This window comes from Scardinius erythrophthalmus (assembly GCF_964197995.2).
Source record: "Scardinius erythrophthalmus genome assembly, chromosome: 8".
Classification (NCBI taxonomy): domain Eukaryota; kingdom Metazoa; phylum Chordata; class Actinopteri; order Cypriniformes; family Leuciscidae; genus Scardinius; species Scardinius erythrophthalmus.
Window position 1 is genome coordinate 42,659,859 of NC_138228.1, and position 15,759 is coordinate 42,675,617.

Sequence of the window (15,759 nt, forward strand, 5' to 3'; positions counted from 1 at the left end):
CGCATAAGGGTTAAAATAATTTCTTTCGTAGAGAACAGTTTAATAATCTATCTATCTATCTATCTATCTATCTATCTATCTATCTATCTATCTATCTATCTATCTATCTATCTATCTATCTATCTATCTATCTTTGGTCTAAACATTCGGGATTTTAAATAATTTATCTTGACAAATGTAAATTGTTACCCAGCAACCAAAGTAAATAGTGTGTGGAGATGTGTGTTCTTCTCACGGAACTCCTCTGAACTTGAACTTATTTGAACGGGTAGCAGTCAGATGGGATTTCAGAAAGTCCTGTCCCTCAACCTGCTCAATAATGAATGATGCAGTGTCATCACCAGACACTCTATACCCCACTCTACCAGCAGAGAATGAAAGAAACCATGCGAACATTGGCAGTGTGACTCACTAATAAATTATTTAAAGTAACTGAGATGAAGTACTCTGTCAGTTACCTGAGTCCCAGTAGTCTCTTCATTGGAAGGTTCTGGTTTAGATGGGACAGAAGAGAAACTGTCCAAATGCCTGCTGTCGTCTGTAGGTCTGCTTTCAGCATTTCCTGAAGTTTGTGGCACCATGGGGATCGCACGATTCTTCCTCCTGCTCTGTTGCTTCCTCTTGGTTTTTGTACACGGTAAGGAGCAGCAATGATGGAGGATAATGTCTGTTTTTGGTTTGTGTTTCAAGAACGTTCTTGAAACAATGCAAGAGGAGAGAGTGTTCGTGTTTGAAGTGGAGTCATAAATAGAGGAGCGGAGAACTGGGTGTTCTGTTTATGCCTTTTAGTTATTAATGCAATAATATTTGCTTGGGGAGATTGTTGTTAACGATGAAACCAAACTGAGCCGGTTTTAGTTTACATTAGTTTAGTGCATTTATGTTATCCTAATTTGATAAAGGTAATGCACATTCAGCCATTTTTTCAGCAATTTTTAAATAGTTGCAAACCTGGTAAAATGAGGGAGACTGTCATTTATGTCCATCATTTTTGCTGACCGATGCAACAGGGCTTGCACTTTTTAGGTTTTGTCAAGTTTTAGGTTAGCACTGCCAATGCAAAAATATCATTTTCATAGTTGCATTTGTCACCTATTATTAAAAAAATTTCCGCAGATTAAAGTGTCCGATAATAGGGTACTTAATAAAACAAGTAGGCCATTCATATAAATCGCAATTTGGCGAACCCAATTAAAGGGCGATTCACCTTAGGAGATTTTTTCCACTTTATCTCATGTGAGCGTGCATAATTTTATATTTAATTATATTTGTCAAAAGTGCTGGGTCCAAAACTTTAGGACAAATTTTGTATATGATTTGCAATGGATAAGACACATGCCTTTGGTGTGAGAGACCCGGGTTTGAATCCACTGTGAGACACCAATGTGTCCCTGAGGAAGACACTTAACCCCTAGTTGCTCCAGAGGCCTGCGACCTCTGACATATATAGCAATTGTAAGTCGCTTTGGATAAAAGCATCAGCTAAATGAATAAATGTAAATGACTGTGTTTGTGTGTGCTTAGGTCTAGATATCCCTGACCCTGATGAAATCGAGTACATCAGGCAAGAGGTGCAGGCGACAGTAAACAGCACTGTGCACCTTTATTGTGGATCCCATATGCCCACCCTGTTCATCTGGGTCTTCTCCAGGCCAGGCACAGAGAGAAATGAGCCTCTGGCCTACAACCACGGACAGGGGACCAAACTCCTGGCCTTAGCCAGCACTCTGGGAGAGATTTCCCTGCTCACCAACACAACTACTCTGGTGATCGAGGGGGTCTCAGATGAGGCCGAGGGGGTCTACACCTGCCAGGCCCTATACGATATGGATGAACCGCCTAAGGTTACGTTTTACTACACCCAGCTGCATCTGCAGGATGAGGAAGAGAGATCCAGGGGGTCAGGGTCCCCGCCCCCAGAGAGTGATTGAGGGGCAGTTTAACCAACAAGAACAGTAGAATGTAACTAATCACAGTTTTCTATAGTGGACGATATACCGTATTTTGTGACAGCATACAATGTTTGTGTGAGGGTAATTCATTGCAATTCAGTTAGACTTAGAGGCAACTCCCTAAGAGTGACATATTCACATACATTAAATGAGTTTTAAATACGAATAAAATGCTGTTCATTGCTGTGTTGATTTCATTTCAACCAAAAGATCTTTTTTTCTACTGAACTCAAATCCAAGGCCTAAACACCCACATCCGACTGACTCCACCACATACACAGCTGTCCTCCAAGTTTCCATCAGTCCATCCGAGGTGCCAATAACAGTCATATCTGTCTGTGAATATCTGTGTTGCTAAATATTTTGTTTGTAGGACACCACCAGGAAAATAACGATTCCTTAGTGTGGGAAATAAACAGCTTTTGGCCTTGAGTTATGGAGCCATAAACCACCATGTCTGGGCTTCCATGCTGCAATAGATCAGTCAGAAAACCAGAAGTACCGATATAAATATTGGTCACATAACTCAGTTATTTTTATGATGGGGAATTCAGCCTTGGCAAGTGCTAAACTAAAGCAACAGGATTGCACTACAATTGTAACATCCAAAATGATATGTCAACAGATTATAAACAACAAATTTGTGTTCTTATTGCTCTTTGAATATGTTTGCTTCCTCTTATTTGACTCACCATATTGATGAATGTGATTTTGCAAGGTACTGTAGAAGATGGTCCTGAATCAACAAACATAGGCCAACTCTATTGCAAAACCGCAACCCTAACCTTAACCCATAATCAGAAGGAAATGATAGGTTGATATGCCGGTTATATCCGGTTGGGTAAATTTAATAAAGTTGCAGTACACTGTGATTCACTTTACCATTTCATAAAAGCACCCAAGTTAGTCAGCGCAAAAGTACTTACAACTAGCTGGTCATTTTCTACATAATCCAATAAGTTTTGGTGCCAAACAAGCTGATGGCAGAAAAAGGATGCAGAAAGAGGAGTGCGTTTCTGCCACCTCCTGGACTGGAGTGTGAAGCACTAACTGGCGTTTAGTAAAGCAATGGTAACTGCCATAGTGTTCCTGTTAAATTTGCTTACATGTTGGGCTGTTTATTTTTTTACCAAAACCAATTGAAGCACTTGAAAATTATCAGCAAACCACACGCTTTATTATGTGTTAAAGAAAGTCACAAGGTACTGCCACTGTATGGAATTCATCCAACCAGATATTCATTAAGTTATCTCCTTTTCTTTTTCACAGAAGAAAAATGTAATACAGGTTTGGAAAGACATGATTAGTTGATATTAATATTGTTCCAGGATAAACGATTATATCATACTTGGCAAAATGACACTAAGCAATAATACTGAAAGGTATGCTCTTTCTCCCACCTCACAAAGTAAGAAAAATAATAGAATTGACTTTCACACAGCGTCAGTTGGGACTGGAAAATGTTGTGAAGATTGCCTGAGGTAACGGCTGGTCCTGTCAGCATGTATAAGTGATTTGTCGTTATTGGTCTAATTATGAATTGGAGAACAGACACGTGGAACGCAGAAGTGCAAAGCAGGTCTGACCTTTATCCCTTCCACACAACAGAAATATAGTGATAGCCATACATAATTTAAGCCCCATATGAAATAACAACCCAATCATCAGCTGACATGATAAGTCGTGCATACATTTCCTGTTGACCGTGGAGATCATGGTCAAGAAAATGGTAGTTTATTTGTTCAACACTGATTATAGGGCTGAAATTTGCCTAAAATAATAGAGGGCTGGGGCAGGGCCAGAGTCCCAGAGTCTTTGTGCGGTTTTGTAACCTCTCATGGATAAACGGCTTGGAAGCTGAGTCAAATCAGGCCACTCTCAGAACAAGAGACAAGAAAAGAGAAAGAAACACAGCCTAATTCATGAGTGTTACATTCATTCAGGGTGTGCCAAAGTGACAGGCGAAGAATGGTGGGCGGAGGAGGGGGTTGGAGAGGGCGCTAACAGGTCCACTCAGAAACTGGGGGAGGAATTTTTGGGGTGGACAATGGGTACATTTGTTCCCATGGTGCCCTTAATAAGGGTTCTGAGTGCGGTGCAGGAGGCAGAAGGACAGGGTGGAGGCAGGGCAAGTAAAGAGCGACTTCAGACAGAAGCAGGTCTTTATCAGGAGGTCCTCAAACTTATCTTCATCTCATCAAATGACCTGAAACCTCTGTCAACATTCCTTCTACTTTCTCTCTCTCTGTCATAGTCACCCTATTCTTTTTCAGTGTCCTTTTCTCATCCATTGTTTCTGGACTCGTTCTAAGTAGAACAGTGATGGGCAACTTCAGTCCTGGAGGACCACAGTCCTGCAGAGACAGGTGTTTTTTTTTTAAAGATGGAACGAAACTCTGCAGGACAGTGGCCTTCCAGGACCAAAGTTGCCCATCCCTGCAGGAGAGTGTCAAATGGTTTTAGTATCAAATGGTTGGCGGCAAAGTGGCTCAGTGGGTAGCAACGTTGCCTCACAGCAAGAAGGTCCTTGGTCCTTGGAAGACCCTTTTTCCCCCGGATGCTCCGGTTTCCCCACCAATCCAAAAACATGCAGTATAGGTGAATTGGAGGCGCTAAATTGCCCGTAGGTGTGAATGCGTGTGTATGTGTGAGTCTCAAGCCATGTAATAGCCTGGTGACCTACCCCAGAAAAAAATCATCACCAAGAAAATTCGTGGATAGTCTCTTGTGTATAGAATCATGTTGGATATGACTTTTATCCAAAATGATTTACATTGCATGTAGTTCTTGGATTCCCTGGGAATTGAACCCATGACCTTGGTGTTGCTTGCATCTTCCTCTTCTATTTGTGCTACAGGGATGACTTCATGGCTCAAGCTATACAGGACACCACTCTAAAAGTCATCTTCACCATATTAAAGCAAATTCACAGGTCCAGGAGGATAAGCTTCGATATCATTTATGTGATCTGATACGACTCAGATTACTGGGCCTACCTATGCCTGTTGTTTAGATCCTGACTTTGGTTTTCCGGCTGAAGCCCAGTGGAGCAGAAGGGATATTTTAATTTCCAGACACTGTCAAGCTCAGCCAGAATTCAAGAAACCAGCTTGAAGTGGCCTGGATTGTGCACTAAACGGTTTGCCACAATCTGGAAACAGTAAGACCTCTTCTCTTTCCTCCATCTACATTTTTCTTTCCAATCAAAAATGACAGATGGAATCTTCATGGTGTCAGAGGTTTTGGGGGAACAATCCAGCAGGCCTGGATGTCTGTTGGCACTATAATGGAAGGATAGTGAAGGGGTTTACCAAGGAGAGACTAAAAGCTGCCAGCTCTGTTAACCACTCTAACCAGCCTACTAACCAGCCTAGGCTAAAACATACAAAAGTTCAATATCTCAGTCATGAGTGGGCAAGTTATGATGTCATGACATGACATGACAAAGGGTTAACTCATGAATATAAAGTTAGGTCACATACCAGTATCCCCTTATCTGCATTTTAGAGCATTTAGCTTATTTCCAAGTTACGATAGGAACATCCACGATTAATTAACTCTTTCCCTGCCGTTGACGGAAATTTCCCCCCTTTATGAGACAACGCTTTCCGCGATTTCACTGTTACAGTATATGGTAGGGGGGCGCTATGACGCATGACGCTATGATGACGCATCCTCTGAAAGAGTACTGAATCTCCTGATCAATAGACATGTGAAGAAGACGCAGAAACAAGCATACAGTATGTAGTCTAGTGTTGTCGAAAGTACCGACTTCCGTACCAAGTCGGTACTGAAATTAAAAAAAAGTCACGCTTTGAGCGCTGTTGAGTGGAATCGGAAACACCTCTGATTGCCCATTGTTCTCATGCGCTCATCAAATATGTATGTGATTGGCTACAATGATCAGCACTTCAAAAACATGTTGTAAATATATATCAATGACGCTCTTCACCGAGCGCTTACACAGATACACTCGAGAGCGTTTGAAAGCAAGCGTCTATCAGCGGACCGGTACAGACGCCTGCTTGTGCCTTCAAACGCTCCCGTACGTTAATCATTGTAGCCAATCACAGACATATCCGAAGAGTGTGTGAAACAGTTCTACAATGAAACTAAAACAGTTTCAACAATACATTGAATGAGTGCATGTTGTGGGTGCAATCATTCTTTTCTATCAATGTTCATGCAAATACGTGAACACAACCTCTCGGTCAACACATGGCCTGGTTAAACATACTTGATGTGTATTCTTGCGTTCATCTGGCACTGGCAGTAAGAAACCTCAGTACTGTGAAAAAGTAACATTCAAATGTCTGCATTAATATCTATGTACATATCTATAAACATTGACTTGTTCAGCAAGATTCTCACCAAACTGTTGCTCTGCCATGACAACAGCAAAAACCGTCCATAAAACAGATGATTAGTGCTAATTCCTGCTATACTGCCCCTTGTGGAAATAGTGAAAAGCAACACATTCTTGACAATTTTGCATAATATAACTTTTGCATTAATACACAAAAAATGTTAACTAAGTTAGTGGATATACTTTATATCAGCAACCCGATATGTTTGCATTTTATTTTGTAATATGGGAAGAGCTGTAGATGGAGAGTTTCTGAAAACTTTGTATGACAGAGAAATTTGTGTCTTGCACAGCAAAAAAATAAATAAAAAATAAAAAATCTTCAAATTGCCACACCACATTCTGAGTGTTTGCATTTGACTTTCTATGTGCTTTTACAGGAAGGGTGTAGCCTGGAGTCACTATGTGTATAGGGTATCGACATAGAGGGGATATGTAATTAATATTTTTCATCATGGTTGTTCCTTGAGGGATCTTTAACATTAAAGAAATAAGTGTCTAGGTCCAACTTCCTCCTCATCACTTCACCTTCAGTACACACCAAATAGGTTTCCTTGATGTGCATGATGGAAATGTGTTTTTAAATCTAAATCTAGTTGATGCCAAAAAGTCAATGCAAAAAGGACATTTTTGAAGCTTTGTTTCTGTAAATACTCTTTATGGATGAGGGAGGATCTGAAAATTACGGTATGTTTTCATAGTACATCTCTCTCTTGTATATAAAAAAAAAAGAAAAGAAAAAATGATGATGAAAACATCTTCTTAATCCAACCATCCGTCAGTGGCTGCCTGAAATCAGCTGTTAAAAAGACCGCAAAACATGACAATGCACCATCCACCCTTTGGCAGTCTGCTTATGTAGACAGTCAACTTGAGTACAAGCCACATCTGAAGCTGAAATGAGGAGACCGCAGTAAAGACCTCCACTAAGCAACCAAACAAAAACACTCACGTGACGTGAACACGACCAGCGCCCTTCAACACATTCTGGGAGGGTCAAAGGTCATTCAAGCACTGGAGTTTGTTTATGGTTAACAAAGAGGCATGGATAGGAGGTGTGGCTGGGAGGCTGCGGGATTGGCTCCAGAAAACTTCAAAGAGCTGTTGCAATTGCCGGACACTTTAGTAGATACTTCTAATATCCCTCAGGCACAGACAGTCCAGGCTGCTTTATCGATTATAGTAAAGCGATCAAATTTTATGCTTGCATGGAACCTTTCTAGGTTCCAATTGTGCATTTCCATATGTGCTTTAGGGGTGCAATAAGTCATTTTGAGGGGCCATATAAATCTGTTATTATTCGTCCATTTTCGGTAGTTTGAGAGCCCTATGGCATTAAAACATTAGAGAAGGATATAGATAGACATAATACTTAATCTTCTCTTTATATTATAACAAAACTTTACACATACAATGGCTAAACTCCACACTGTGTGGAACAAACAAAAAAAATATAAAGACAAATAAAGAACAAAAAATAAGTTTCTCATCCAAAAAAAAAAAAAAAGCATAAATAATATAAAAGACAAACTTTTTTTTCTTACAACAGATACATTCATATGAAATAATATTTTACTACTACAAAAAAATAAATAAGTCATCTAAAGAGTTTTTGCTTTTACTTTTAAAAGTCCTCCCACAAATGGGATCGTTTCAGCCTTTGAGTTTTCCACCATCCTTGCACAAAAGTCTCTCGATTCTTTCTTTTCGTTCTATTTATTTCCATCTTGCTTTCCCTCGTCAGTCTTCTCCAGCTCTGAAAGCAGTCAGTTTGGTGTCCACTTCAAATCACACAATGTCTCTGACCATTCCATCACTGGCCATTTTCTTTTTATGTGTCCATGTTCCTGTTCCCAATTTCTCTTGTGTTTAGAGTGTATGCATGTTTGATATGTTCAGACCTCCTGCACTGTAGGCTGGATGAAATCTCCAGTCAAGCTTCCAGTAGAGATCCAGGCTGTTTTATCCTTACAGTCCAGATCAGGCAGTCCCAGCCGTTCCCAACACACCACGGGACCCTCGGAGTCTTCATGCACGGGCTGAACTCCTGTTACACACACAAATAGATCGAAAAGATTTATGCACCAGCTCCAGTATGCAGCAGTCTAGTCAGGTAAAATAATATTGCATGATGGGTAATTTACAGTTTGCCAATGCAGTAATTTCCTGAACAGCAAGAGGAAACACTGACTTTCCTCATTCAGAGGGAGTGTGGAGTGAATCAGAGAGCTCTTTATAGCGCTGAAACTCTCTCACCTCTCTGCTGCTCGAGGGTGGACTTTGTTTCCACAGGCAGACAAGGGGAATTCTGGGAAAGGGGTGGAGTCTTGCCCTCCTCCGCCACTTCGGCTGAATCTCTCTCCTGGGAGCTGTTGAGCTGTGGGCTGTCACGTCCATGGCAGCGAGACAAAACGGGGTTGAGGGGCATCATCTCGAGCCCGTCGGGTTGGCGCGCTGCCACGCGGTGCATTAGGGGGAGAGTGCCGCCCGAGAAAGTGCCATTGGTTTTCGTGTAACACCTGTCCACAAAACACAAACGCAAGACATAAATGATGGCCACTGCACTGCAAACTTTGACTTTCTTGAACCAAACTTAAAACTAAACATCTTCCAGATATTCCCATGAAAACAAATCTATAAATGTATGTCCAATACTCCAATTTATGAAGCATTTCTACTCAAATCTTGCATGGACATAATTTTGATCAAAAAGCACCATGAAAGTAGTGCATATGTCTTATGTGCTATATTTCAAGTCTTCTGAATGATTTTTTTTGGGTGTGTGTGTGAGAAACAGTGTTATTTTAGCATCATAGAGATAATATTATATTTTTTATTAATAGTCTAAAATAGTTCTTATCTTTTTATTTTCTTTAATTCAATTTTTATTTCAGTTTTAGTTTTAGTTATTTTAGTACATCAAGGTTAAATTAAATGAAAATGACAAATGTTTCCTTTTATATATTTTTATTTCATTTTAACATTTATTTTATTTCAAGTAACAATTTTTTTATGGTTTTAACAGACTGGTGTCAAACCTAGTGTGACACATCTTAACAACATATTAAAACTATTAGTTTCATGTTATGACCAATAACCAATAAATGAGCAATATTCAATTTCTGTAATATATTGTGTAAATAAATTAAAATTAAAATCAAAACACTAAAAACTAAAATCAATTGTTTAAAATACTTCACTGGAGTAAATTAAATAATTTAGGCATCACAACATTATAATGCACAGTATGAAAAATGTATATTTATTATGAGATTTGCATTTTAAGCATTTAATTTTTTTTAATTGCCTTTTATATTTTTGCAAAGATTAAAGTCTTAAAGTCTATAAAGTTATTAAAGTCTTTTAAAGATCAATTATTTGATGACAGCAAAGGTAATTTAATGTCAAAATATGGTAATTGTAAACAAATAATTGACTTAAATCATGCATACCTACCTTGATTATATTTCAAAGGTGCTTTTGGTGGAGTTTGACAGCTCTTGTCACAATATACTTTAGTTGTATGCAAAAGAGCAGCATGAGCATTCTTCAAAATTTCTCCTTTTATGTTTCACGGAAGAAAATCATACAGGTTTGGTAAGAGGATTTTTAAACGACAGCATTTGAATTTTTCTATGAACGTCTTCCTTACAGTACAGCTTGAGCCTGTGCACCAGCTACAACAAGCATCTCTGCTGTATTCAAACTCTGATCGCATCTGAGATCACAGATTTATTTCCGCAAGTCTCTACGCTGCCTGACCAGACTCAACAGCCTGTGTCTCTGTGTGTTTGCACATGCTGATAAGACAGAGAGGCTTCAACACACACATACGTAGACATAAACACATAAACAAACAATACCTGCGAGTATAAATACACATGCACTCGAGAAGTAATCGTGGATATGAAGTGTGCACACAGTTAGTGCGCTGATATCTGCTCCATTCAGAAGGATTTCCCTCTGCTCCCCCTTCGGCCGCGGCTAAATAAACACTCCGCTCATTAAGACTGTAGCGAGGGTGCGTTCAGTGTAAACTGTTACTGCCGGACACACTAGAGTACACAAACAAGCCTCGACGAGAGGAGTTGCCATGCGTGTGTGTGTGTGTGTGTGTGTGTGTGTGTGTGTGTGTTTAGCCCAGAAGAGAATAAGCTCAGGTCAGGGGTGAAATGAGAACCAGATGGAACAGATGATTGGTTTGCTGACTGGAGGCGTGCAGCGCAAAACATAATTCTGCAGGCATGTAAACACCAAACATTAACAAGCTACTGGGCTTGACTTTTCAAGTATTGCATTTCCCTCTCTCTCACCTGTTGTTGTTGCAGAAGTTTTGACAGCTCATGCAGTCCGACGAATCGTTCTGGGGCAGAGCAGTGTATATCCCCCCTCCCTGCCACAACAAACAACAAAAGCCAGATTTCATTTCTCATTACTCAAACACTACTCTTATACATGACATGACTGTACTGTACAGTCTCACAATGCTATGCTATGCTATAGGAAAAAATATACAGGGGAGTAGATGGACCACTTTTATAAAAATGTTCACAGAGTGCACTAAAATGCCTTTTACTATACTGTATTTGACATATCACACCATACTATACAATAATATGTTATAATAAAACATATCAGGCTACACTACTGCACTATATTACATTATAACAGCTTACTATATTATATTATTAAATATAATGACAATTAACAAAGATCTATTATTAAATGAGTACCAATAATAATCAGCATATTAAAATGATTTCTGAGGGATCATGTGACACTGAAGACTGGAGTAATGATGCTGAAATTGTAGCTTTGCCATCTATCAAAATATATTTTAAGAAGAAAATTAAATTGGACAACAGTGATTTTGGTAACACTACAATAAGGTTTAATTGGTTAACTATATTAGTTAACATGAACTAACAACGAACAATATTTCTACATATTTTTTAATCTTAGTTAATATCTATTACAACATTTACAAACACATTTTTAAAATCCAACATTGTATTTGTTAACATTAGTGAATTAACTTTGAACTAATAAGAACAAAAATTTAACAGACCTATTTTTATTTACTACCAAAATATTGCTCACTGTTAGTTCATATTAATGCATTAACAAATGATACCTTATTTTAAAGTGTTACAGATATTTTAAAATGTAATTAAGTTTCACAATATTACAGTTTCTACTGTATTTTTGATCAAATAAAATTCAGCCTTGGTGAGCATAAGAAACTACTTTCAAAAACATTAAAAATCGTATTTATTCCAAATATACAGTATATATACACATATTAACTTTCAGAAGGGAGGAGAAAACACTTTCAAGGTTATGCATCTAATCAAACTTAATTTGAGTAACACATTATAAAAGTTTTTTTTAGTGGTTCTGGATGCTGATTGGTCAATACAGCATTCCACAATATAGTGACAGCTATGACACGAAAACTGTATGCCATATGGGAACCAAAATGTCAGGCACATATCTTCGACTCAATTGCCAGAAAATAAATACAACCGCACATGCACAAACTATTACTCACATTACGAAGGTGATGAGGGTGTGGGTGATCGTACTCCATGGTGTTGTGGGGCAGAGATGCGTCGTGTGCGTGAGGATGCCCGGGAGGGTACAGGGCTCCTGATCCGTTCAGCAAAGCCAGACCATTGGGCAGTTTGTGGTGGAGGTGATGGCAGGCCTGGGGCATCATGGGAGCGGTGTGTCCACAGCCCGTGTGCACGCTTCCATTCACATGGCTGGAGCCAGGCAGTGTGGAATATTCCAGAACATGACCGTTCATCTCTGCAGACTGGTACAGGTAACTTGGAGGGTCGTATTCTACACAGAATATTTTTACGTTAGTACATTTTTAATGTGTAGTTGACATGTGTGACAAACTAAACTCCATCTAAAACTATTTGCAAATTCTTCTGTAATTATTAGACACGATCCTTCAAAAGATGTCATTTTTTGAAAGAATTTAATAAATGTAATTCAACAAGGACGCATTTAATTGATCAAAATTTCTATTCATCAAAAATTACCACAAAAATATCGAACAACATTGAAAATAATAACACAAAAAATGCAGAAGAAACAACGTACGAATATGAAACATAACTCTTTTGCCAGCAGTGAACTGGAGTGTGTGTGATGAAAGATAGCAGGCCCATTTTTGGCCTATTTCGGGGGGGGGGGGGGGGGGGGCGTGTCTGTGTTACTACTTATACACACCGCTGTGGCCAGCACTGTTTACTCTGTTACTCAATCTCATTGAGAGTGGAAAAGAGGAAAAAAGAGAGAAAGAAAGAAAACTTCAAAGGGCCGGCAGTCGAGGAGAGGCAATGAAAACCAGGCCTGGATCAGTAGGTGGACTCCAACTCAATTTCATAAAGACATTATTGACACAGCATAAACTCTCTTAACCTTACAGAAATACTGCATAAACTAAAACAACACAGCGCGGCTGGCCTCATTACTGCATATCTAAATAAAATAATAAAGGTAGCAGCAAAAGAAATTGATACTTAAAGTAACATGTTCCACCATAAAAAAATATACATTATGAGGAAACACAATATTGTAATGATTTTTGGACACTACAATGATGGCAATTCAATAGTTTTCTTAGTAATCACTAAGTACACAGTGGCCCCAAAAAGCACAAAAACTAGGAAGTAAACAGGAAAGGTGGCACATACTATGAAGACTGTTCTGCTGACGGTTTCTCCACAAGCACATGACGATGAAGACCAGCAGAATGAGCACCATGACGCCCAGAACACATCCCACGATCAGGTAGAGCAGGCCGCCCGGCTGGCTGGGTGTATCTGCAGGGGAAAACCCTGGAGGGGTTATGGGGCGCTGGCTGGGCACACCTGGAAGTTGACGGGCTGGAGGGGAAAAAAGAGAACAAAGTGAGTTTGAGGGGATGAAACATGTCTTTCAAGAGAATATAGCACAAGCTCTACATTTATTGGTTAGTGATTACGTTTTTTTTAGTAATTTACTATATTGTTTCTCTGGCGCATAAGGTCTAGTGTTTCAAGTGATTTTAGCACTTTCCTATGCAGATGTTGCCGAGTATTTGGAGTGAGCTTTAGCACATTTACTATATGATTTCTATAGTGTTATCAGTGGTTTCTAAATCACAAGAAAGCCCACCCCAAGTCTCTGTAATATTCTACTCTATGGATTACTTTTCCTCCCATTTATTGTGCGCAAGGTGAACGATCTTGAGCCAATCGCTCAGAACAGTGCATCTCTCCTCAATAAGCTGCACCATTTGATGAACCATTCATGTCTGTAGAACTAATGGGGTGGGATCAATTCTGTACCATTTAATACTAATGCTTTAATACTCAGGATTAGAGGTTTGTCCAAATCTCTGACCCCAAGTATAAGCAATAATAAAGCACCACTAACAAGTGCTGGCATATAACAATGCATCTGTTGTCAGTCCTAAAGTTTGTGGTAGCAGCCGGTCTGTTTGCACTCCATGATTTTTATTTGCTCTGGCTGTGAATGACGCTCTGGTTTGATTTCAACAGCGTTGCATTAAGGGCAGTTATCAGTGAATGATGTCAAGTAGACGCAGCACAATGTCTCTCTTTGTCTAGCTACTAATAAAACGATAGCTCGCTTTCCTCTGTCATTACCACAGGGGCTTTATGGGTTCCTGTCTACATGTTAAGTATAGCATTCCTGTGACAGTACTTCAGCCTCTCACCTTTGGTCTCGCAGATCATTACGTTACTATATTCGCTCTCGCCACCGTCGTTAAAGCACTGCATCTTGATGTCGTAGGACGTCTCAGGTTGGAGTTGACCAATCATATGCAAGAATTTGAAGCCTGGGGGAGGAGGCGGGAAAAGGAAGGCAATGAGAGTGACTATTGAATGAGAAGGCTTTTCTCAAAGCATGTGTTGTTCTCTCCAAACCACAATTCATTTGCTCAATCTCATTTTTCTCTTGCACACACACACACACACACTCTCGCACTCTCATTCTCACAGTGTCCCAGAAGGATTCAGACAGTTGCTTTGCTGCAGACAGGCTCCTTATAAGGCAGCTTAACGTTTGTTCTGGCCTGGCTCCAGTATTCCCACTGAACACACTCAGGGCCCTGTGTACACACACACACACACACACACACAGATCGTAGCAGCCGCTCGCCGCAGCCTCTCACACATGTATGCTGAGAGCCAGCTCTCTAATTACAGTTTGTTCCACAATATTTTATTTGTGTAGCTCACTTCTCTTTTTAACAGTGAAGCCATACTGTACACTAAACGAACAGCTGCTGTACTGCATAATGGAAGAGAAAAACACAAAACAAACACTTGCAGACAGACACATACATGAGAAAAGCATCACAGGCTGTTTGATGCTGTTTTTTCCCTTGCACACATAATATACCAGTGTTTTGGCAAAAACAACTGTAACATGACAGAATGAATTATATATAAATTGTGAGTTTGCAGTCTGAATTGATAAAAAGTTACCCCAAACAATACAATAAATAAAAGTGTCTTCTTGTGCATTGTCTTTGGTGGCTGTTCACAAAAATAAAATACATCACATCGAGTGAAGTCTGATTCAGAAACAAATGACTCTAGTGAACAGATTTTGATGAATCGGTCAAAAAGACACAAAGACTCACTGTGTGTGTGTGTGTGTGTGTGTGTGTGTGTGTGTGTGTGTGTGTGTGTGTGTGTGTGTGTGTGTGTGTGTGTGTGTGTCTACACAGTTTACACAGAGTAATGAGTAACTTCATGACCAACTAACAGTAACTAACAATGACCAACATAATTTATACACACACACATTAAACATATTTAGAATTATACTAAAAAGCCTTTTCTTGCTAAAAAACTATTAACTATCCATCAAATGACAGAAGGCATGTAGTAGATTGTATACATGATTGTGAGTTGTATTTTCAGTTTTGATAACGCAGAATGCTGAGAACTTTCAGATGATGTAAGCAAAATGAATTGCAAACAACATTTCACATTAACTTTAAGACCAACAATCTATAGAACACACTGCTGAGATACTTCTGTAAAAGCTGAGACTTATGAGGTCATCTTATCTGCCCAGCGTGTTTCTGACTGCTTGTTGTTTGGATGGACGAGGAGAGGTTTGAGGGGCCAATGTGAATAGAGAGAAAAGGTGCAAAAAGTAAAAATAGGAGGCGGAGGAGAGGCGAGGCAGTTAACATTCCTCTCAGAAACTCGAATCCCTCTCTGAACGGTCAGTGTTGGGTTTCAGTTCAGGCCCATTAGTGCGGCAGCCATTTATTAAAAACACATTTTACACCGACTCATTACTCTGAGCGCAGGACTCACTACACATCAATCACCAGATTACGCTTTCCTTGTCCCTCCCCCTCTGAGACAGAATATACATTAAAAACTCGTACTACACGGC

General features: G+C 39.6%; 2 protein-coding genes across 2 annotated transcripts in view; one reads left to right on the plus strand and one right to left on the minus strand.

Moving 5' to 3' along the window:
* The first annotated feature begins 550 nt into the window (after window positions 1–550).
* Window positions 551–1,963, plus strand: LOC308695177 (V-set and immunoglobulin domain-containing protein 10-like 2). Its single transcript, XM_081373192.1, has 2 exons — window positions 551–637; window positions 1,525–1,963. Exons 1-2 carry the CDS (start codon window positions 580–582, stop codon window positions 1,929–1,931), a joined length of 465 nt encoding a protein of 154 aa, XP_081229318.1. The 5' UTR covers window positions 551–579; the 3' UTR covers window positions 1,932–1,963.
* A 5,721-nt stretch (window positions 1,964–7,684) lies between these two features.
* cdon (cell adhesion associated, oncogene regulated) overlaps window positions 7,685–15,759 on the minus strand; it is a 42,238-nt gene continuing 34,163 nt past the window's right edge. Inside the window, exons 14-19 of the mRNA XM_081373270.1 lie at window positions 14,057–14,179; window positions 13,029–13,220; window positions 11,870–12,165; window positions 10,632–10,711; window positions 8,575–8,837; window positions 7,685–8,365 (exon numbers count right to left, since the gene is read on the minus strand). Of these exons, the coding sequence (XP_081229396.1) occupies window positions 8,214–8,365; window positions 8,575–8,837; window positions 10,632–10,711; window positions 11,870–12,165; window positions 13,029–13,220; window positions 14,057–14,179 (1,106 nt within the window). The 3' untranslated portion in view covers window positions 7,685–8,213. The remainder of the gene's footprint in view (window positions 8,366–8,574; window positions 8,838–10,631; window positions 10,712–11,869; window positions 12,166–13,028; window positions 13,221–14,056; window positions 14,180–15,759) is intronic.

Coding starts and splice junctions, on each gene's coding strand:
- LOC308695177 (XM_081373192.1), top strand. CDS start 580: ATGGGGATCGCACGATTCTTCCTCCTGCTCTGTTGCTTCCTCTTGGTT. Junction 638..1,524: donor CCTCTTGGTTTTTGTACACG/GTAAGGAGCAGC, acceptor GTGTGTGCTTAG/GTCTAGATATCCCTGACCCT.